This window comes from Pocillopora verrucosa, chromosome 8, assembly GCF_036669915.1.
Source record: "Pocillopora verrucosa isolate sample1 chromosome 8, ASM3666991v2, whole genome shotgun sequence".
Lineage (NCBI taxonomy): Eukaryota > Metazoa > Cnidaria > Anthozoa > Scleractinia > Pocilloporidae > Pocillopora > Pocillopora verrucosa.
In genome coordinates this window covers 11,951,509-11,975,163 of record NC_089319.1, presented here as the reverse complement: position 1 = coordinate 11,975,163, position 23,655 = coordinate 11,951,509, and the positions used below count along the sequence as shown (strand labels likewise).

At 38.0% G+C, this 23,655-nt stretch overlaps 2 protein-coding genes across 3 annotated transcripts in view; both read left to right on the top strand.

The window, feature by feature from the left end:
* LOC131783474 (protein KATNIP homolog) overlaps window positions 1–23,655 on the top strand; it is a 56,968-nt gene that overhangs the window by 5,545 nt on the left and 27,768 nt on the right. Inside the window, exons 9-41 of one of the 2 annotated variants that reach the window (XM_066170901.1) lie at window positions 120–215; window positions 367–429; window positions 659–1,067; window positions 1,406–1,439; window positions 1,852–1,935; window positions 3,086–3,132; window positions 3,531–3,647; window positions 4,073–4,116; window positions 4,381–4,499; window positions 4,828–4,984; window positions 5,565–5,690; window positions 5,846–5,962; window positions 6,150–6,299; window positions 7,139–7,213; window positions 7,335–7,424; window positions 7,866–8,092; window positions 8,379–8,531; window positions 9,458–9,544; window positions 9,896–9,967; window positions 10,186–10,263; window positions 10,399–10,460; window positions 11,256–11,418; window positions 11,726–11,771; window positions 11,982–12,103; window positions 12,610–12,710; window positions 12,897–12,978; window positions 13,522–13,669; window positions 14,247–14,341; window positions 14,444–14,546; window positions 15,285–15,379; window positions 15,850–15,889; window positions 16,358–16,504; window positions 16,872–16,950. In XM_066170901.1, the coding sequence (XP_066026998.1) occupies window positions 120–215; window positions 367–429; window positions 659–1,067; window positions 1,406–1,439; window positions 1,852–1,935; window positions 3,086–3,132; window positions 3,531–3,647; window positions 4,073–4,116; window positions 4,381–4,499; window positions 4,828–4,984; window positions 5,565–5,690; window positions 5,846–5,962; window positions 6,150–6,299; window positions 7,139–7,213; window positions 7,335–7,424; window positions 7,866–8,092; window positions 8,379–8,531; window positions 9,458–9,544; window positions 9,896–9,967; window positions 10,186–10,263; window positions 10,399–10,460; window positions 11,256–11,418; window positions 11,726–11,771; window positions 11,982–12,103; window positions 12,610–12,710; window positions 12,897–12,978; window positions 13,522–13,669; window positions 14,247–14,341; window positions 14,444–14,546; window positions 15,285–15,379; window positions 15,850–15,889; window positions 16,358–16,504; window positions 16,872–16,950 (3,628 nt within the window). The remainder of the gene's footprint in view (window positions 1–119; window positions 216–366; window positions 430–658; window positions 1,068–1,405; window positions 1,440–1,851; window positions 1,936–3,085; window positions 3,133–3,530; window positions 3,648–4,072; window positions 4,117–4,380; window positions 4,500–4,827; window positions 4,985–5,564; window positions 5,691–5,845; window positions 5,963–6,149; window positions 6,300–7,138; window positions 7,214–7,334; window positions 7,425–7,865; window positions 8,093–8,378; window positions 8,532–9,457; window positions 9,545–9,895; window positions 9,968–10,185; window positions 10,264–10,398; window positions 10,461–11,255; window positions 11,419–11,725; window positions 11,772–11,981; window positions 12,104–12,609; window positions 12,711–12,896; window positions 12,979–13,521; window positions 13,670–14,246; window positions 14,342–14,443; window positions 14,547–15,284; window positions 15,380–15,849; window positions 15,890–16,357; window positions 16,505–16,871; window positions 16,951–23,655) is intronic. The other variant, XM_066170902.1, reaches the window with a different exon arrangement.
* On the top strand, window positions 18,890–23,303 carry LOC136282903 (katanin-interacting protein-like). The gene is made up of 7 exons (XM_066170904.1): window positions 18,890–18,975; window positions 19,437–19,504; window positions 20,012–20,262; window positions 20,643–20,744; window positions 21,527–21,687; window positions 22,188–22,285; window positions 22,652–23,303. The coding sequence occupies exons 2-7, from the start codon at window positions 19,468–19,470 to the stop codon at window positions 22,696–22,698; spliced, it is 696 nt and encodes a 231-aa protein (XP_066027001.1). The 5' UTR covers window positions 18,890–18,975; window positions 19,437–19,467; the 3' UTR covers window positions 22,699–23,303.

Here is a 23,655-nt window from a genome sequence, read left to right as displayed (position 1 = left end):
TTGAACAAGTTTAGTTCTCAGGAATTTAGCATCAGAGTTGTTGTCCATTTACATATTTTATCCATGTCCATACAAAGTCACAAAATCATTATTAATTTCATGTGCTGTAATCACTCTAGGATGTTGCTGATAATGACCTAAGTGATCAAGATGAGTTAGAGTTTAACAGTGATGATGAAGAGGATGAACTTACTCTCAGTTTCAATGATGTTGAGGTATATGCAGCACTTCCATCTATAATTATGTCTATACCATTAGGGACATACTTTGCCTTTTTTAGCATAATGCCTTTTATTCGTTGAAATTTGTTTATTACATTTGTTAGATTACATGTATTGTGATATTCTCCTTGCCTTATTGCAATAGACACTTCGCAAGTCTCTAGAAGCTGATGAATCCATAAAGGAAAGTATTGAAGCAGCCAAAAAGGTACTGACTGTAACTCTTATTGGCTCCTAATTTACACAGAGCCACATATAGCAATTTGATTCTTTGCCATAGATTTTTGTATACTGTAATTATTAGTTTACCATCTAGATATAAATTTAAAGCATAAATGTGTAGTGATCAAATACATAGAATATGCTTTACCTTACAAATCGTTGAAGCCAGGAGAAAAAAAAAATCAATTAATACATGTATGCCTTCTGCTCTTCAGAGAATAGAGGAAGAAACAAAGGAGAAAAATGCCAACAACAATAACATTATTGATGATGACAATGAGGATGAAATTGAAGAAGAATTAGAAGGAGCAAATAGTAGTTTAAATCTCCATGATGCAGCTGTGTTAGAAAGACTACCACAATTGACAAGTACACCAGACAAAAGACAGCATGAAGTTGAAAGCTCTATAAACACTAGTAATAGCATTTTAGAGAGTGTGGGGTTTGGGAAAACCTCATCAGTTGACACTGACCATGTAAAAACTAAATCTGTGAAAAGCAAAGACTTGTCTGTGACTTCTGATGGTAATGAGAAAAAAACTCATCAAAGAAGCAAAAAGCATAAACATGAGTCAGTGAACCCAGTTGAGGATCTTGTTGTTCTTAGTTTTTCATCATCAACAGGTGAGTTAATGAGTCAGTGTAGTTCGTGTATTTGAATAAACACAATCGCACACAAAGTTGAAACTAAGGAGAGAAAGAGATGCAAGGAAGTTTTATCTGAAGCTCATTGTCCTTTCTCCTAAACCAATGTTGGAACAAATTATTGCATAGGCATAATTATGCTTATAGCTTTGTACAAGAAACTGTCAGTAGTACAGCTTCCTATAATTATGTTACCATAAATACCACTTTTTACCATTACATTTAAACCTTGTTGGTTATGCAGGGGCTATTCTTGTTGTTAATATTTTAATGTGATAATTCAATTTGCTGAATGCCCCCATTTACACTGATTTTAGGGAAAAGAAAAGAGAGAAACTTGTCAGCAACAAGGTAGGCATCATTTGTCATCTCTTAAGATGGGTTATAAAGTTACTGATTGTGGTTACTTTTCCTTGAGGATAAACATCATACATTTAACTAAGTTTATACAAAGTTAAGGAATTATTGTCCTAAAGAAAAGTCTGTTTTGTCATCTGTCAGAATGTTTTTGAAAATCAATGAACTCTTTCCTGTTTTAATGATTGCAAAAGCCAGCCATGAATTTGAAATGGATTGAATTGCTAAAAATTATTCCCAATTATCATATATAACAGAAATGGAGTGAAGTAGCCTAAAAATAAAATTTTCACTTTCACCTACCTGCATGCATTGACTAAATATTTTGCTTCACCTCCAAACTTGCCTGCCCATGTATGAAAATTGAATTGTCAGTCATTTCCATATTCTTGCTTCCTTATGAAAGGCGGAAGAAGAATGCAGATCCTTATGACGGCACAGAACACTTTTCATCCAGAGATGACAGATCCTATACTAAACAACAAAAGAGGTGAATGCTTTGATTTTCAAATCAAATTGATTATAAATAAGTAATTAGTGAAAACTATTTAACACATAAAAAGTATTTTTACTTATTTTTTAAGAAATGATTCCTAAGAGCGAAATATTTTGATGAATGATTTGATACAGCTAAATGTATTTTGGTTAAGGTTGACCTCAAGACCAGGCTTGTGGTAAGCTGCTGCATTCTATGCAGACAGGCATCATGCAGGTTAACTTTGGAGATTTCCAGAACAGATGCTTGTGATTGTATAGCTTGGCAGTGCCTTCTTTGCTTTGCTAATCTTTGCGGATTATTTCATATCTACAACTTTCATCAGCTGTTGTATTTGTACCCTACTCCTCCCACCTACAATGTAGATTAATACAGAGGGTCTGTGTAGAATTCCAGTGAAATTTCAGTGCAACAGTAATGGTTGGTTACATGCCACTTGGTGACCATCAGAAGGGCTGTCTGAGCTCCAGGCCCTACCATGTTTAAAGGACATTTGAAACCCAATATTGTTTTTTCGATGAGTGTAATTCTTGACTGATGATACCGCATTTGAAAAAAAGTGTTTAAGACTGACTGAACACAATCGGGTGATGAGGAAAGGTGATGTCAACAATGACATTGCTTAACATCATTGATTTCTAAACCACACTATTGACTGGGACTCTGTGCAGTGCCTAACCTACAGCACTAACTACTTCAATAACTAAGTCTGAAAAGCTGGTTTAGTAACTTTCAACAAACTCCCTTCAACAGGTGTCAATCAAGTACTACTGGCACCATACAAATGACTTATACATGACATTAACTTTACAAAACAACAAAACAGAACAACCTAACTGAACTGATGGATCCAAACAGTTTAATCAAAACCAACTTACAGCCAATAACATCCAGGAAGAATTGATCAACTATTCACTCGACTCTGATGGTAACTTCTGTTCAGGTTGTCAAAACATCAGCCACCATTAGTCCTTCTCAGGACCACACTCAATTGCACAATCAGACTATGCTATCAAAAAAAGTTGATTTGTCCTCTTGAAGTTTAGTATTTTTGTTAGATTAATTCAAAATTGATGTTAATTTGTTAAGTGGCAAAACATTATTTGTTGTATGAATACAGAATGAATTGATTTAAATTTTTTAGATCAGAAAAACACGAATCAGGAAATCAAGAAGTAACCTTGACATCAGGTAAAGAACTAAGTTTGTTTTTGATAAATCACCCTCTGATTTCTTGGTGGGACACTGTACCTCTGAGCTACAGAGAACTTGGTGGTGAGCTTTGCTCTGTAGTAGGTTCAAGTATGATAAATGTCCTGCTTACTGCTAGGATCAGGTCAAAAGCATCATGTGTCTAAAGGGTACACTGTATCTTCATGTTGGTGACAAATGTCTCACAGCTCTCTCTAAGAAACAACTGTGCTCAAAATTCTCCATCTTTCTTCATCTGTTTGGTCTAAAAGTAGTTTGAATTAGCACTTCCAATAATTGCAAGGAAATAAATAAGCAAGACTGTATTATTACCTAGAATAACAAATTGGAGAATAAAAATCAACTAAGTGCAATTTTGTTTCTTGTTTTCATGAAAGCTTCAGAAAAGAAGAGTAGACCTTTGTCTGCAACAAGAAGAATGGAACCTAAGGATAAATTGGATAACAATGCAGAAGAGATTTTTAAAGCAATGGCGGAAGAGAATCAGACAATAGGTGAGAGATTATGGTGTGGCAACCAAGCCAAAGCCCACCTCTGGGCACCTGTTAGCACAGCACAGACAAACTAGTGTCTTGATTCAATACTAACCCAAAAACTTTGGAAGGACTTATGAGGAGAAGTAGGAGGAGGAGGTGGAGGAAGAGGAGAACAAAGCCAGAAAATTAGCAAATAAAATTGAGGAAAAGCAAAGCCTCTGCAGTTCTCCCAGGGGCCCCTCACAGCCTATGAGTGAAATGCTTGCTTTGACGTAGTTATAACCTTGTCTACATTACAATTGGCCTTATTTAAGTTCAAAAATCTTGAGAAAAATTACTCTCTCTCTGACTAAAATGATACTCTGGTTAAAATGTTGTGTCATAAGGTGGTCAAATGACTAATATAAATTATATTATAACCCTTTTCTATCTCATTTTTTTAGAATCAAAAGCATCTGGATCTCAGACAGCTCCAGTAAGATCTAAGGTAAGTTCAAAACTTTAAAGCACTTTCATCAAGGGAAACGGAAACAGCATTAGCGAGAATGTTCTTCAATCATTGGTAGTGATAATTATTCTTGGCCATTAAGTACCATTCTCCTGGTACTTAAACTTAACATTAGGTGAAACATTTTAAGCTAGAATTGAGATTTTTATAGTTGGCTTACTCTAGGTAGTCATTCAGTCTTGATTTAGGGTGAGATTTTATCATGCCGATTTTACTTGAGTTTTTAGTACAACGTTTTCCTAGAACGTATCCAGCTCACCATTACATGAGGTTAAAAGGCCATCATCATTGGCTTCCTTTCCTTTGAAAACTGATGACACCATAGCTCTTGTCACAGAGAAAGTCAGAAAAATGGATGCAAGGTGAATGGACAAGTTATATTTATTTCCATTATTAATTTGGCCTATGTGTACATGGCGAACAAAAGGCCTATATTTTCCTAATTTTACGTCCAAGCCCCTTTGTACAACCACCTTCCTGTTATGTTAGTCATTTGACTCTATGTCTATGTAGTAATTAGCATTGTATTAAAAGGATTTAGATTCATTGTTAATATAACAATTGTTGTGAGCTTATTATTTTAAACATTGCCACTCTACCTACTACAACAGAGGAAGTTAATCATGATATTAAGCCATATAGACAAACATTTACCAGAGTGACAAAGAGGTCCTGATTTTTCACCCATAGGCAACAGCAAAGTTTAATAGAGCTTCTGTCCAAACTGGAATGCAAGGCTCCTTTTAAAGTGTCCAGTCCATCACCTTCTCCTCGACTTTCCCCAATGAAAGCTACTATGCCATTTACACCCATGACAAAATCTTCATCTATTGAGAGTCAATCTAAGGTAATAATGTGTATTCTCTTGTCATTTTGATGACACAGTGGTCTATTGGCTAGAATGTTATAATCTGGATCAAACGGTCTGAGTTCAAGACGTTGCTAGGTCACTGTGTTGTGTGTTCTTGGGCAATAGACTATACTCTCACAGAGCTTCTTTCACCCAAGGGTATAGATAGGCACTAATGAAATATCTGTAAAACACGATGAAATACAGGGAGAGGGGGGCAACCCTATTGTACAGTTTCATCCCTCCCAGGTAGAATAGCTTTTCTTCCAGTGGCTTTATGCTATGGAAACCTGGATAAGCTGTGGCTGTGGATAAGCTTTCCACCTCACAAGATGACAATGTATCGATCCAACACTATTTTGTTTGACTCTTTATAGAATGGTTTTAGCACGAGGAAACACCTTGGATTTTCACTGAGTGCTCTTTCAAGGGGTACTAACAGTTTTTAAGGGAGGGAAATGGCGTTCAGTGTTGTTCAATAGTTGGTTTCTGTTCCTGCACATACAATGTAGTGGCTTGACTCCACGTTTTCGCTTTCTCTTGAACAGCAAACGATGTATTTTGTTTTTCCCTCCAGGATTTCAGTGTAATGGATTCACTGGATGATGCTGAAAATGATAAAGCTGAAAGTGAAGAGGGAACAGATGTCTATTTTGAGATTATTTCAAACTGGGGAAACTCAAGTTATGTAGGACTAACAGAGGTTTGTAATTTCCTCTCTTGTACTGCTGTAACTACTTTTGAAACCGAAATAATAATCACAGTAAGGAGGTAGTTTAATTGGAGAAGAGATTGGCTCAATGTACCTAACTAACCTGATGGTTTATTTTCTCTTCACATAAATTCTTTGTTCTTCAGATTCAGTTCTTTGATTTAAAGGGGAACACGATTCCTTATGATGAGCACAATGTGAGTTTATCAGGCCATGTTGGAGACGGGGGTGTCCTTGGTAACTTAGCCAATGGGAAAACAAAGGTAGTTGTATGTGTTTACCTACCATTTATTATAATTGATTGTATTGTAAGCCAAGTTGTTGTGGGTTGCACCTTTAACTGCTTTTGCAAATGTTCCCTTATGTCTTACAAACGTGCCTTTTAGTAATAGCTAAGTACATGCACATGCCAATGGCGAATGAATTCTGAATTTTACTTTTTATTCTCAGACTACTAAAGGTCGGTATATGTGGTCATGTGGGTTTCAAACTAAACATCCAGTTGAATTAGTGTTTCATCTGCCCAGTGGTGACGCTACCAGCCTTGAATCTCACGGACTATCAAAAATCTCTGTCTGGAATTATAACAGAGGTATCAAGGTTAGTCACTGGGAAGCTCGTTCTGAACATTCTGTTACATGTAGTTCTGCACAACAACACAACATGCACTGTTATTGTTTCATCGTAATTGACTTGTCTACCTACATGTATGGAAAAAATTTGTGATTTCCCTGGCGTCTATAGTGACAGATAAAAAGACAAAAACAGGTGCAAGACAAGAAGTGATTACGTTAAACACTTTCTCGCGCATAAGGTTAAGAAAAAGCTAACCATGTGGGAGGAAAAGCTAACCGCTAACGTAGTTACTTAGAACCCTTTCAACACTGCTGATGTAGCAGTAAACAGGCCGCTTGTGACATATGAACAGCTATGTGTAGTGGCTCACAATCGTGGCAAAACGTACGGAGACAATTTGTTCAAGCATACGATAGCTGTCCTCAAATCTTATTGCTAGACTGAAGGAGACGCCTTTCTCACCTCTCTCTTGCTAACGTTTTACTGAGTTTATCACCAAAATATGTATTCAAAGAGAGGAAAGGGGGACAGGAAATAAAAGGACACTATATGAGCCTAGATTGGAAAAAGTACACTTTGCTTAATTGTCTCAGACAAAAGTTTTGTCTGAATGTGGCCCGCTTCTGAGTTCTCTGTAGTTTAGTGGTACATGTAGAGCACGTATAATCCAAAGGTCTGAGGTTCAGTTCCTCGTAACTTTTCCTTATCTTGGAAATGATTGAACCTATCTCGAAATCGTAAGAACCTCAAATGACTTCAATCCATGTATTGGATTTATCATTTGCCATTCTATTATATTAGTACTGCCCTTTCTTAGAGTTTTTCCTTCTTAAGAGTTTTACGTATTTATTAACTTTTTTAAGGAACTAAATGTCGGAGTTAGAGATGTGAGAATTTTCGTCGGAGGGGACCTTGTATGGGAAGGAGTTATTGACAAAGTAAGTGAAGTTTTGTCTTACTTTTGAACGTTTTTAGCTAAACGTTATCTGCTGAGTATACATGTACTTGGATAGCTGAAAAAGATAGTGTGTGATTGAACTGAACTTTCTATTATTTCAGGGGTGTGGTAATCAGGTGTTTGATTACTGCAAAGTTATTAATCTCATCCACACAAACGAACAATCGGAAGGAAGCAAGGAACAGGCACAGGTGAATTTATGAGCATAGTTAGTTTTAATGCAATTGCAATCTATTTTGTAGATCGAAGTGAAGAGACATGTTGAAACTATCATCTTAGACAAATCTGTGATCGTATTTCCTCGAGGTTACAACATTGTTTCACGCAAACCATCTGGTTAAGGGTACTTCCCCTTCTGCTTCAAAGCTAGATTTATGTAAACAATTCTGTTTGAGATTGTTGGTCCATGACGTACCTCGCTAAATTTTTGTCTCCGTTTTGATTTTGTGAGAAATTTGTAAACACTATGATAAAATTTGCAAATGCATTCAGGTTCAAGACGTTTACTTTTGCTTGCAAACAAAGACCATGAGGGTTAACCTGTTAGGTGCGCTAAAACGAATGGGCCATGATCACTTTTCTAGTTGACTATTGCTCTTAAAGTTAATATACTCTGCTTATGGCTTATGTAGGATCCAGAGCCTATAATTCGAAGTGAAACTGTGGTATTGAGAAGATCTGTCGATGGACAGAAAGAGGAGAACGAAGAGATGAGCGCTGCTGTTGAGTGTGATAAAAGTTCTGAACAGGATGTGAGCAGATGCAAAACAGTGTTGTTAAAATCGTCAGCTGAGGAAGATCCACAAAGAAAAGAGCGTGATATTAAGGATAATAGTGTCGAGCAATATAAAAATGAAAGGTAATGCACATTCACTCTGTCAGTTTCTATAGTACTCCTTGACAAATAGATTCTATGTTTCCGTGCCTCTGGTAAGAACAAAAGAGTGGCATACGAGGCGAAGCCAACTCGACGAATCTTTCATACTTGTTGTTATTGCAGACTGGGGTCGTTCAGTCGAGAAATCAACTGAGCTCTCTAAGGCACGGCATTCATGTAAAGCAGCAATATAGTGTAATTTATAGTGTAATTAATATAAAATAATAAATAAAATAAGATTACTTGCTCCAATGTGCTTTTTATTTAGACATGCTAAAGATGGCAAACAATCTAAAGAACATGAAATGATACCAAAACCCCCAGAGTCTCCCAGGATACACCCAAAATCTCCAAGACCACATCGACAGGAAAAGTCAGCAGAAGAAAGTAAGGCAGGCCAACAACAACAAGGACAAGACAGGTAAGAAAGTTTAGGTTACTATACTCTGTTGAAGGTTAAGGACCTGCTGCTCTGTTGTTGCATCTCTCACTTGTGGTCAGTATAAAATCTACCAGGTTTGCATTAGCTCTTGTATTGCCCTGTCCCAAATGATGCGTTTTCGTTTGAAAATGCAAACCTATTGATGCTTTTGCGCGTGTCATCCACCGTAAAATTCACGGAAACACTAATGAACCAGAGATTTTTTAAAATGATCTGAAAAATAGGGCCTTCGGAAACACGTCATTTTTCATTTTTTTTTTTCCATTTCTAGTATTTCTCGTATTGATATGATGAAAAAAGGGCCACCTAATTGTCGTTTCTATCGGCATTGTGTGGCGTGCTTTTATAGACCGTAGGGGAAACGCGTTTAAAGGATGCGTTGTAAATGGACACAGCGCATTGTTGTAGACATATGAAAACAAAACGAAGACGTCAGTGTGGGAAAAACGGATACGTTGAAACGCATAAACACTTTACAACTGACTAGTGTGGACCAAAGGACTAAAATTCCTGTGATGTAAATATCTCCAAGGTTATTGTGGCAGACCTCGTTATTTTGACTGAATATGCGCTGTAATAGCATGCAATTAAAAATGTTCGTATTGATAACATAACAACCAAACGACCGCCATTACATAGAATCTTGTGGTCAAGTTTTATTTTATTTGTATTTTATTTTCCTGTGTCATTATAACACTTCAAAGACAGCCAAAGACAATGGAAAATAAAAGAAGTACTAGGGATAAAATTGAACCAATAGCATGTGCATTTTGTGTGCAAGTCAATTATACAAGGAGCAATTCTCTGTGCCGGCATATCGTCCATTTGAGATCACAATGGGATATGGAGAACAAATAATTTAGTTAGGAAGTGGGTATTAAAACAATCATTGTTTCGGCATCTAGAACTAAGGAGAAAGCCCTGAGGTCTCTGTTAGCTGCCGACTTGACATCCAGCGATAAAAAACTTGAGGAGCAATATCTGGTTACCAGGTAAATAGTCGTGTTTTCTTTATTATGATAAAATTGATATTCATAAAAAGGTCTTCCCCCATAAGGAGAAAACATAGCTTTTAAGGGAGGGGTGACTCACAAAAGAGATGACAAAGACGAGAATTGGGTTGTGTGCGTAAGGGCGTTCCTCAAGAGTAAACCTGCACTGCTATTTTTACCAAAGTTTGCGTAGTGTGTATGTGTATATATATATATATATGTGTGTGTATGTGTTTTTGTTTTAACCATATGGAAACGGGATACCCCCTTACTCGTGTAGGAGAAAGAGGCAAGAGCACCTTATATTTCTGCAACTTTGATTTTCGATCTTGGATTTTCTTCTGCCGTTAGGTCAAGTTCCACTCCAAATCTTTCATCCTCGGAAGCTCTTGGGAGCTCGGATGTGAACAGTGATTCTCTAAGGTAAGTTGAAAGACCCTCTTAAAGTATTTGATACACACTCTTTTAACCTTTTAATCCCTAGGAGCGACCATTATCTAATTTCTCCTTACTATATCACCCCTGGATCAAACATTAAGATCACGAGAATAAGGGAAACGATCACCGACTAAAGAAGCTCTTTATTGTTAAATGAATTTCCTTGTAAGTGACTTTCTTTTTCCCTCTCTTTTTTTTGGAAGAGGAAATTCTGTGGCTGGCTCTGTGTTACCAAACAAGCCACCATGGTTAGAGTCGAGCAAGAAGAAAGACAAATCTGGGTAAGACCAAAAGACGAGTAATTTTTTGTAACTAGCTTGCTACTAGAGGTTACTCTCTAGTTTCAACTGTAACCTGTGAGTACGTCCATCTCTGTCGCACCGTATACGCTTAATTTGTTTCCTATTCACCCACAGTTCTTCCTCCCGTTCATCCTCAAGATCAAAATCCAGACCCATATGGCTTGAGAATGAACCAGGTTAGTGAATGATTGATAATTTCAGCCAGATTTTTGTGTGGGTAATAACATAATTTCTTGCGTAATTTGGTGCAAATAATCATGGGTAAATTTTCAAATACAACGAAATTGCACGAGGTCGTGGGGCGAGTGCATTTTGTAGTCTTGAAAAATTTTGAGGTGCTTATTTGCTCCAAATTGCACGAGAAATTACTTTTAAATAATTAACATGAAAATAACATCACAAAAAGATGAGACAGGCGAAGTTTTGACAGCGCGAACGTGCTATTTGTGGCAACTTTGCGCTCGTTACATGAAAAATTCACTCGTTTCAGCCAATCAGAAGCGCTTAATTATTATTTTTTTGTGTGTGTATTATTACACTAGATATTTAGCTGTATGAAATTATTATTTTCGCCCGTATCAGAAAATTTTAGTTACTTAACTAATGCGATCAGGTCCCAGCTTTTTCCCAGAACCTTCGTGACCATTGTCCAGTGGATTGGGGTGGAGGGTTTAAGAGTAATACAAACCGGAACCAGAGTTTCCTATCTGGTTTGATAACAGCACATGTGCAAAGATCTTTTTGGATTCAGTGGCAAAAAAGCGATGATCTCTCACCAAAATCGTTTTTTTTTAACGTCGAAACAACATTTCGCCATACATTTCTCTCTATTGAATTGCAATGTTTGCCCCCTGGCGATCCCAGAAATCTTGGCGCAAACACAAGAATCCTATTACCGGCAATTCATCCATTCAGGTTTTTCCTGTACTGTTAAGAATTGGCGAAAAAGTAGATGTAAAAAATTTTCACAGGTGTTGATCCAGCAAGAAGTAACAGTTTGACAGATGTCCGACTAGCATCAGATGATCTTTTCAAGAGTGAGAAGCCTCATTCCAGACCATCAAGTGGACGTAGATCCAGCACTCCTGGGGCCAGTGATAAGTCGGAGTCATGGCCCAGTGAATTTCTTGGCAAGTAAGTATGCAACCACAGCATCGTCAGTGTAATTTTCACGGCCAGTTTCTGCAAGCGTTCATGTAGTAATAAAGTGCTCTCGTAGCCTTGCGTTTACACTTAGATCGGTAAAAGGACCATATTCACCGTCCTTTCGTGAATGCTTAAACAATAAGAGTCAGTTGTACAGAAACACATCGGATTTACTTTTCTTTACTTAAAGAGTAGTTTGGGAAAATCACACGGTGCTCTTAAGTAATCAGATGCAAAATCCTTACATATGCTGGTAAACTTTTAAAAAGTTACATATAACCATGTTTCTTCACAGGGATGAATGTCTTCCTACTTGTTTGGATGGAAAGGCTGGTCAACTGGTAAGTATTACTATTATGAGTGCTATATACAATGTAATCTATCTTGTAGTAAACCGGCCAAACTGTGCTACGGCAACATTTAATATGCTTTGATTGTAGAGTGCTGTGCACAGCAAGAGTCTTCGAGCCGGCTAAGGGATGACTCATGAACGGCACACGTTTTTATATGCAAGTCTTTTGCTCAACAATATTGCGATTTTATTTGTATAGGAAGGAAAAGGTCGCACTGGCTCGGGGAGAAGAAAAGATGAGGATAAAGGGTGTAGTGAAGTTGGAACAGAAGAGACGGGTGCACAACATGATGCAAGGCAAGCACGAGCCACGTGGAGAAGGTAATTTTGAAAATAGTAATCAAACCTTTTCCATGCGATACAAGAATTAGAGGTGATATACTCGGGGAAAAGCAACAATTCGGACGTATGATGTTACGATCTCAGTCTGAACTACAATTATTGCCACCCAGGACCATAATTAAGAAAACTTTAGGTGATAGATCATTTATGGCATCTGCTCCTAAACTTTGGAACAGATTGCCATCAAATATAAGAGCAGTAAATGATCTTAAAACACATCTCTTTAGACAGGCATTTTCATGTTTGCTTTTATAGTTCGCTTTTAGTTAGCCAAATTGTATATTCTTAGCCTTTTATAGTTCATTTTCATATCTTATTTTGCTTAGTCTTATTGTATAGCGCATTAGATCATATCCACATGTATTTTGCGATTTCTGATTTAGTCACCCAGATCACATGCTTGTGTTATGACGCCTTAGAACATAATTCTCTTGGCACCTACGTTTAATCAATTTTATCTTGTTTTTCTTTACCTTTTATCACAGAGAGCAGAATTTGAGTTTAGAGGAATCGTGGAGTTTATTGTCTTTGTTTGAGAAATCACATAGAGGGCGAATAACAAAGGATCTTGATCTGGAAAATCATGGTAAGTTGTTTCGTGTGCGCAGTCAGTCCAGTTGCTAAATAGCGAGTTTACTTACCTCGACTATTTTGTATAGACAATAGTGGCTTTGGCTGAGTTAATAGGGGTGGTGTCGAGGATGAAAATGTACCGTTCCTGTGTTGGGTGATGTGGGATTTTTCAAATATCTTTCGTCATTGTTTTTTTCAGGTGATGCTCTAGATGAGATGTTATCAAAAAGAGAAGAACACATTCAGCCAATAACAGAACAGTCTAAGGAGATCGATGAGAGGTACTTCAGTATAATGTAAAGATTGAATTCCCAATCTCTAATAGGATGGGAAGTCTGGTCCAAGTTGTGTGTTGTTGGGGAAGACTAACTTTTTAATACAGACTTTATGTCAGCTAAAAGTTAGTTGTGCGGATGAAGTAAATTTTGAAGAACGTTCGTTTCGAGCCCCTGGCTCGCGTTGGTACAAATCTGCTTAGAGTTTTCCTTAATCGCTGACACAGGCGACATTATCTCTGGCAATTAATAACTGCTTATATCGGGTGTTGTAAAAGTAACTTGGACGCGTTAGAACTCTGAGTTCGCGAGCGTGTCTTCGCTAGATTACGGCAGTTTTGAATCTGTTTGTTTCGGCATCGTTTATTTGAACGATTAAATGCACTAACGGGTGTAAGAACTTGACATGTTTTCGTTTTAAGCAAAAATAAAACAGTATGTAGTGTTCAAAGTGTTCGTAGTCAATTCATGCAGTTTTCTTTAATTTTGGAATTTGAGTTAATTTTTTTTATATAGTGATCATAATTACTCGGATGGTTATTTCCTCAGTGGTTTGACCGATTTAGAGATTCCAACACTTCCTAGAGGAAAGCAGTTAGTGATCTACATCAAGAACACCTGGGGAGACAGAAACTACGTAGGACTCAATGGAATTGAGGTGTTCACAGATTGTGGTAAACCTGCAGAGATTATAGAGGTTAGTGATTTAGTAGTAAGTACTTGTTACCTCAGTGAGTAATGATACTAGGTTTTAGTGACAGGCGATCCAGGAAACAATGTTTTCTTTTAAAAGCATGACTTGTTGAATTACAAACATCAGCTACTGTATAGTTTTCCTAGCTTTCTAAATCAATGGTTTGAAAGCTGTTTTTAGATATCCAAGGAAACCGTAGTATTCTGGCTACTTATTTTCATTCAGTTTTGTTCCCAAGCTAAAGTCGAAAAGTTTTATTATTCGCAGTATTTTCTTGAAATTGATTGGTTAACTTTGAAAAGTTAGCTGAATCTCATTGGCTAAATACATATTCTTCTTGAATTTCCCTGGTTGTTCAACAATCCGATGTAAACTGCTTGATTAAAAGCTGCTTGCTATCGGTCAGATTAAAGCGGATTTGTTGGTCCTGCAGTAGACAATGAAGCCATGAAAATGCGGATTAGGAGCCAGCCAGATTCGAAATATTTGTTATCATTACAATTACAGATTTTGACGCGGTAGAGGTACAACTATACATGTTTACTTTGCAAGATATGCAAAATTATGATCGATTTTTCAGATCTCGGCGGATCCTCCAGATATCAACATCCTTCCTGAGTATGGTAATGATCCAAGAATAGTGACCAATCTCGTTGATGGGGTTTTTCGCACCAGGTAAAATGTTACTCTTCTCAACAACTTACGCGATTGTGTGTTTGCACCTGCTAACAGTAGATGTGATGGGTGACTTATCGCATTATTACATTTTATTGAAAGGGATGATATGCATCTTTGGCTGGCTCCGTTCACACCTGGAAGAAAACATAGTATCAGTATTACGTTTGCTGAAAGCATAAGGATCGCCATGATAAGAATATGGGTAAGCTCTTCATACGTTACAGGATTTCGTCATAAAAATCTGTTGCTTAGTTTCACTGGCAGTATTTTCATAGCCTAAGAGCAGCCCTCATCAATTGTGCTGCAGGACGCGCGTTTCTCCACCGAGGGAAGATTGGAAACGAGTCGGGGAGAGGTTTGCCGGGGGTCTGATCTCATTAATAGAAGACTTAAGCAGAGACGTTTTTGTGAAGCGGACGGCAACCGGAAGGAGAATAAAACTAACTCTGACGCGCTTTAACGTTGATGCATCGACTGTAAGTTCTGCGTTTTAGCATTTTGAACTAAACTGTACTGACCAAAAAGGTGTATTGAACAGCTGGAATAAGAGCTGTTGACTTGCGGCTGTCGTCACCAAAAAGGTATACTGAACAGCAGGAATAAGAACTGTTAACTTCCGGCTACCGTTTGCTCATCAAAAAACGATGGTGCTTAAGCTCCTTGTTATCAGTCACAGACTCTTGCAGACCTCTCCCCGGCTTGCGTTGCTGCAGACCCCGTACTTTCTCTCGGGCAAAAAGAAAGTGCATACTGATCGGCTAACAATAAACGCCTGTTCGTAGGCAAGAATATTTGTGATCCCGTATATTTCTGTCTACATAGAAAGGTTTAGATGTCCAGGGCATAGACATAAGTTTTCTCTAGTGGATAGTATTCCTTTTACTTGTGCATTGTAATCTGGCTAGAACATGAAATGAATTTTGAATTTTATTCCCTCCAGAATTACAACAAATCAAGAATTCACTCCTTCAGAGGAGTACGATGTATTGATATGACCCTGGATGGGAGCCTGATATTTCGGGGAGAAATCACACGGTATTGTATGCTCTTCGTTTGTGTATAACTATTTGTGTGTTTACAGTTGAGACTTGTCTAGGTTTGTCTATTTCGTGCGACAAGAGGCAGAAACAAAACATAAACACAGATCTGTTGATGATTACGCTGTCTGTGACTGAGTTACAACGACTCCGATTTGTTCTTTGTAGTTTGTTGCATCCTTCTATCCCTTCTTTCAGGCCAATTTTTTGCAGTGTGTCGAACGTTCCTCGATTATTTTGGATTTGTTTTAAGACACTTACCCGCTCAGTAATTCAGACGCATGGGATAACCTATCGCGATTTGGTCACTGACAAACTTCCCAGCTTTACACAGTCCGTTTTAGTGAGCTCCCTTTAATAGTTACCTTTTTCCGGATTGGCCGTTGAGGTGACTTTGATCTCGATTTTACGACCATTGGAAAAAAGTTGTCTTTTTTGTAACCTTGAGTGCGCTCTTTTAAACTGCAGAGCCAGTGGTGTCCTTGGAGCTAATTATGCCTTTGGCGACGTAAGTAACCAATTAGCTGGTATAAAAACAACTGTTTCAAAAGGCTTTTAGTCTTTAGTTTTCTTGTATTGGTTTTATTTCGACGGTTCTATTTTGATAGAAAAAGCCATATTACTTACATTGTTGGCATAGTTAATCATTTGGAAAGGAAAACTTTTCAGTTGCTTTGAGTTGCTCGAGTAAAGTAACTCTTCAAGCAGTTTCTCGAGTTGTCGATGATTCAAGTTTATGACGTTATCCCCTCTGAGCGAGTTACCTACCTGATAATAGTAGCTTTTCATCACAGTCCTACGAAACATAAATGCCTCTTCTTAATATACTTATGATTTACTCGGGAAGTTTCATTTTCAGGCGAGAAAATCACACAAGGCACAAGAATCCTAAGTACTACTTTTCAGTAGACGTACTACCTTCCTCCTAAACTTCGGTTAGTTGTGTTCTGTAATTACTCTCTGTGCCTTTTAACAGACAATTATGTTCACGATGGATGAAGACATACTAGAAGCCATGGCTCAGTATGACCAGACGTATGAGGGAGACGAGGAGGACGAAGACGAATTACTAAGGAGCTGTTACTTTGAACGGCCGTCCACTGCTGATCAGGCAGAGGAAGAGGTTAGACGTGCACAATTGATTAGATCTGTTGTCATGTAGTCCGATGTGTTGAGCTTCCCACGTCTGTCTGCGGACAAAAGAAACTCCCTCCAGGAAGAAGCCTTGTGTATGCATTATATGATTATTTTCTTGTTTGTGGCTTGTTGATTATATAAAAAGGGCTGCGCTTACAATTAAAGAAATTGCTTAGGCGAAGAGATGGTTTATTTTTTTATTCAGTCGCGGTAAAACAAGGATGTGAAATAAAAAATAAAAATTTATCGTTGGAATATAAGATATAAGTCCTCTACCTCACTTACTTTGCTGATGCACCTAGAACTGAAACGGCTGTTCATATTAATTTGTGTGTTTCTCTGTTTCCTGAAAGACAAGTGGAGATCGACCGCTTACATCGGCCAAACAGCATATAAAGAAATCAGAACCCGCTTCAGAACTTATTTCTGGAGGTTAGTCGTCTCATGACTTTTTATAGATTGTCTGCAACGTTGGCTAATCCAAAACATACTTCTTTGAAATGATTTCTCTTCTGATTTTCTGAATTAACAGGAGATATAACAGACAGTTCTGCTGACTTCTTAGAGGGTCAAGGTATGTTTTAAAGTATAGTTAAACAGCTAGGAGTGTTTTTCTCTAGTTATAGGCACACACGGAACGAAACAGATCGACATGACAGGGTGTCTCGACCCAGCACCTTCCCGTTGAAACGTCAGTTAAACGCAAAAATCACTTTGGTGTTATTTCTGTTTTTGTTTGATTAGTTCTTCAGTTCAGTTTTGTCTCGACGTGGGGAGATCCGTACTACATGGGACTCACTGGAATCGAACTTCTGGGGCCTAATCAAGAATCCATTCCTCTTTCATACAGCATGTTGAAGGTAAGATACGATGTATTGTAAAGCAAGAGAAAGAACTGAAGGAATAGAAGAATATAACAAGCTTCTTAGTATTTGAGTCATTGAAAAGAGTGAGTGTTGGCGTCGGTTATATGGATGGATATAACGAATTCGTCTAATAAGGACTGAGCACTCATTATTTTAATTTTGGCTACACACGCAACTTATTAACATATTAACATATTAACAAACAGTGGTAATTTGTTAAGGGAAACTAAGGTCGCAGTGGAAACGATCTTCCTTTAACATATCACTCAAGAATCGAACAATACGTTGACGAGTAGATATAATGTTTCTAGTCTAAAGTGGTTGTTGACGTACTGAAATAACATCTAATATTGGATTTGGCAGGAATAAGAGGACGCCTTTTTGACCAGTCGTCCTGAAGTCTGCAAAATGTTTGAATTTTAGTTTCTAATAAGAATAAGAAACTCGAGAAAATGTTTATTTGGATGGGTCATTGTGTTGTCCTTTTTATGACCAAAACTTCCTTGCTGGATTGAGAACACCGGGATGACTTGATTCTTTTCTACAAAGAAGAACGCGAGAATTAGTTCCTATTGTACACAAGTCAAAGTGTTTGTCTAAAAATTGGTGTTCAAATAATTTTTTCCCTAATTTATCTCCCAAGGCGTCTCCAAGAGATCTTAATGACCTTCCTGAATATGAAGATGACGATAAACCTCTTGATAAGTAAGTACTACGGGTCGATTTGTTGAAGCCTTTGAAAACAAGCTGGTTAGTGTCACCTTACTGACCTGGTTAAGCTTTACCTTTGCTTTTATTTAACTATTTTTACTGGATTGCTCCGGTTCACAACTTAAATCTCCGTGGATACACTTCTTGAGTACTTAATGGCATCCCAGTTCGTATAATCCGGGAACGGAATTTTCTTGGTTTTCCCGTACCTTCGTCTTGATTAAAGTTTTGATTGTTGCCCCAAAGATTGATAAATGGAACAACGACAAGAGTGATGAACACATGTGGCTGATACCATTCACTGATGGGCAGGATCATCTTCTGACATAGACCTGGGACACACCACCCCTTTGGTGGGATTCAGAGTTTTGGAACTACAACAATCCACAGATGATTCCTTCAGAGGGGTATGTATTTCATTGACAAACGATTCGATGAAATCTGTTAAGTGCACTCCAACTTCTGAAAAGCAAGTGGAGCAACCTTTGCGCAAAGACATGCAGCTGAACAGGAATACAGATGATACGTGTCTCTCTATACCAATTTTTTTTTTTATATCATGAAGTCTGTGATTGCTATTTTGTAAGTTTACTTATGCTTATTTTTATTGTTCACAGGCCAAACAAGTTCACGTTAAGCTCGAGATAGGAATATTTCACCACCTGAGGATTTCTCTTGAGAAAAGGTGAACCGATTGTCTAATATGGAACACATTTCCACAATATTTATAGACGTTCTTTCGTCTAACATCTTTATATTTTAATGACATTTGTTTTTCAGGGCCGGTAACATGCTTTCGATCATGGGCATGATGTTTTCTTTATTAAAAGACAAGAGGATATGCAGTGCATGGTACTTCGACCAAGGACGTGGAACGCAGGTGCAGTTATAGTTTCTTTGCCACTGTAAAGGAATTTGCTTTTTTAACGGTGTGAAAGTATCGAGGCGTAATGCATTAATGTAAGTGTCTTTTATTTCCGACGTTTACTGTTTTCTGGTCAGTTGTGGTAGTTGTTTTCACATCGTGCGCAGTAAATAGTTGTTTTCACCTTCGTTATTCCCTACTGATTCAGTTGAAATGATGCCAATGTTTTCTTTAGAAAGGTTATTTAGCAAAAGGGTGTAATTAACCACCGACGCCAAAGCTTTACCGACAGTGACCTCAAGCTATTTCGAAAGATCGATTACTATTCGTTATATGCACCGAAGTTTTAACCCAAAATAAAACTTATCGAAGCAAGATAAGCGGATACACAATCATTACTTGATATCGAAGCGTTGTTATTTACGGTCAATGTGTTTCCTATTTTGTGATCTTACTCTGATTTATTCTGTCTTTAGATCTGAAAGCAGGGTGAATTTGAAAAAGCTTATGCCAGACTATGAACCAACGTTGATGCCTTGTGGCTGTATCCTTCTAGTACATAGACTGATCAACCAATAAGTAGTTCAAACAGTACATTGACAATTTTCTCCGTTAACTTAAGCAGACGTGTTTGTCAGTATAATGGCATTTTCTCTATATCATTAGCTTCAAAAAGGGAGACTTTTTGTCAGAACAGTTACGATTTCAAATTGTGTCTTGCTTTGTGCGGTTTTGTTTCAATCAGTTCGTTCAGGCAGATTTGAGACAAATTTGCGCTCGTCTTCCACAAAGTGAAAACATCTTCGAAATGTCTCAATGCTCAACTGTTAGGTAAATCAATTATTCCTTACTTAAGTGCAGTTTTTACTGTCCAGTTTCTGAATGTGCAATAATAACGGTAAAGTTTTAATATCATAAGCCACTTCGCTGCCCCTAGTAAGAATTGAGTGAACATGGACCTTTTTTTCGGGTAAAATACAATTTTGTCTTAACATTAAGAGGACAAAATAGATTACTGCCTGTGAATTACTTTTCCTTCACTTGTTACCAGTCGTATTTCAGTTCAACTGTTTTCCCACCTGGGGTGATCCTTACTACGTCGGTCTTAACGGCCTTGAATTTTACGATGAAAATGGCTACAGACTACGCCTTACGGAAAACAACATAACCGCGCATCCTCACAGTGTGAACGTTTTACCAGGAGTGGTAGATGATATAAGAACTCCTGACAAGTTGATAGACGGTGTGAATGACACTTACGATGGACGGCACATGTGGTTGGCTCCCATCTTACCGGGATTGGTGAGGACCGTTTGCATTATTAGTTAAGCGTCACACACTCAACAGCAATGGGCAGATGAGAACTCCCGACGTAGATACATGCATGTGAACGTGACTTCAGTGCGTGAAATCCCGAGTGGCAAAATCGCGAACTGGCTTTATTTTTGCGTCCCATTATAAAGAACGTCGCACAAGTTCCTATTTACGGAGCGACCTGAAGCCAAATAAATGCAGTTGGGGAATGTTTTTTGCTAAATGATTCCGAAACGATACTCAACAAGAAAAAAAAAACTTGTTAGGAAAATACAATGCTTTTCAGAGAATCATCATGATGATGATTCTCTCAGACCATGTACATACTCTACACTTAGCTTTTAAAGTTTTCTGATCTTCGTTTTCAGATCAATTTGATTTATGTGGTGTTTGATGAGCCCGTAACAGTTTCCATGGTACAAGTTTGGAATTACAGCAAAACGCCGATCCGAGGAGTTCAGCAGTTTGGGGTAAGACTTGTCATCACACTTTAAGAATATGAGTGTCATTCCAATTATGGTTTGAAAAAATTTGCTTTCCCTAGACGTGGATTTTCCTTCTGATATTTTTTAAGTTCCCTAGACCGTCGCTCGCTGTCACCCATTACCAAGGAAAGAAACTAACAGCAAAATGTATCGCCAAGGAAGAATAGTGACACAAATAACTTTGGTCATTTGTCCCAGCTTTGGCTTTTTCAGGGTTCCGAGGGTCGTGGGAGAGGCTGGGAAAGTCAAGAAATTCGTTTTCTTACTTTAAGATCAAAAAGTATGAATGAGATGTGGGTAATAGATGCCATGGAAATGAACTAAAATGTTGGGAGGAGGGAACAAAATACTGGGTCGTGGAAGTCATAAAAATGTAACAGGTCAAGTCATAGAATTGTATAAACTCCAAAGAATACGAATACCCCGTTTTTGTGCACACTGTTTCAGTTTTGGAAAATACTATTCGCCTGGTCATACGCTGCTAGGAATCTTAAAATCCCTGTCATATGTGCTTGATCTGAATTTGACGTTGTTGTTTTGTTAGCTGTAGGTGGATGACTTGTTAGTGTATTATGGTGTCTTACCACAAGTCCTGGCTGTAACCAAAGGAATTCTTGATCTGAATTTGTTTGTTGTTGTTGTATTTTTTTTGTTAGCTGCTAGTGGATGACTTGTTAGTGTATCATGGTATCCTACCCCAAGTCCCGGCTGTAATCAAGGAATTCTTGATCTTAATTTTTTGTTGTTGTTGTTGTTGTTTTTGTTAGCTGCTAGTGGATGACTTATTAGTGTATCATGGTATCCTACCACAAGTCCCGGCTGTAACCAAAGGAATTCTCCCCAACATAGACATGCCTACTCCACACCACACGATACTGTTCACTGATCAAGAACAGATCGCTCTTGCGGAACGCAAAAATGTTCTCAGTGAGCCAGGTGAAACTTATCAGTGTCCAGCGGTGTTAATGAAATAAACACTACAGTTGGTATTATTCCCGTTGCAGAACTTGTCAGGATGGTCAAAATGTTGATTGTCCTCGGTACCGTTTTAGGTGTTGTTCTGACACTATAAGCACATAGAATTGTACTTGTGTCTCCATTATTTCAAGTTCTGGGAAAATTTAATGGTGTATGTGTGAAAGGAAATCAGTTGAACAAAAACGCCCAACGAAACATTAAAAAAATGAAAAATAAAGATAATATGGGCAATTTGAAGGCCAAGGGCGCACGCTTTGTCGTAAGAAAACAAATTCAACGTAACTTTCATTTTCTCTTAGGGAACAGAAGCGTTAATTGTCGTTACAACGGTGTCATGTAGTTATTAATGTGCGAAGTACTTGTCTCCGTCAGGCACTTTTATGTGCTAAGTCTTGAAAAGTCTCGCGACCGTTATTTGTCTGTTTGTTTGTTTGTGCGGTTTTATTGTAGCAACAAAGGAGGTGAACAAGATGTCCAGCTGACAAATGATAAAAGAATTGTGTCTCACTATAGTGATCCAAAGTCAGCCGGCAAAGTCGCCGATCCTGGTACGTAACAGAGACGTAGACTGAAATAAAAAGGATGGTAAATTCAATATGGGAAAACTTCTATTTCTAATTTAGAGCCAAGATAATTTAGGTTAGCTCCAAAAAGGTTCTCTCATCGGTGTGGTCCTTTCATTATTTATGTAAACTCTGTCCTCGAAGAAGCCCTCTCTAGATCATCAGAGTTCTCTTGAGGTGCCTGATTTTGGATAAACTTTACCTGACTCAGTATAGACATTTTCTCCACTGGTTCTAGCAGAATTTAAATGCCTGTTTTGTAAAATTTAATTGTGTCTTGTACATCGGCACTGTTTCCTTTACATCTTCCTTTACATGCAATAGCTGACTGTTGTCTTGCTTTATTTTCAGCTCTGCGACCTATGACAAGTGTTCCAGCTCTACCAAAGAAAAGATAAACACCGCTACATGTTTCCATTCGTGACAGCAGTAGCTTGAATTCGTGACAAACCTCATGTCACGCTACCACCAGGCCAGAAATACGCAGGAAGTCGAGCATTAGATTTTCGCGATCACTTTTAAAAATGGAGTTAGCAAAGCGCGCCGAATGTCTGTTAGATCCCGCATGATCCTCGGTTTTGTCCTTATAACACAGGGCGTATCTTTGAAAGACTTATGGTTAATCGTCATACTCTTCATCGTTGGGTAACCACTACAACAGTGTGCAATTGAGATCACTTGATAGACCTTTCACAGACATTATAGCTTGCAACACCTTCAAAGGGAATTGTACCCGCGCAATTACCTGCATGCACTATAAGTGCCTTTTTTCTTGAACGAACTTGCTTTCACTTCCAGTCTTTGGATAAGAATCTCCCAGAAAGAGATAGTTGAAATAAGTTATTTCTACTTTCTATACATACCTTATCTGCATAGCAATGGTTGCTCTTAATAACCATCGTCGAGAAGATGAATTATCAAAATGCCGTAACTTTTAAATGTACTTGTGAACGGAAATTGAATTCAGACAATTTGATTTAATAAAGGTACTCTGTAAGGTAAACATTCTAGACCTCGTTAACGTCCAACTCTAACCCTTTCGAGTGTTGGAGTAGTCGCTCAACTAAGCGGTGAGGGCGATTTGACGTCAAATATAAAAAATAAAAAAATAACTGCTCTTTCTCCCTCTTGCGTCTGTTTCTTTGTAAACTCCTCTCTAGTTCTTACCTAGCAATCTGAGAGCCGAAGAAGGTAAGGTTAGATTAAAGTATATTTTCAAATATCCTATCCCTTTTTTTCCCCTGCCCTTGAGACATGACCCTTTGTTAGAGCGTAGTTCAATCCCACTGGCTTTTTCCTTTTTGAACTGTCTGTGAACACAAGGTGACAGTTCTAACCTTACTTTACGGTGAGAC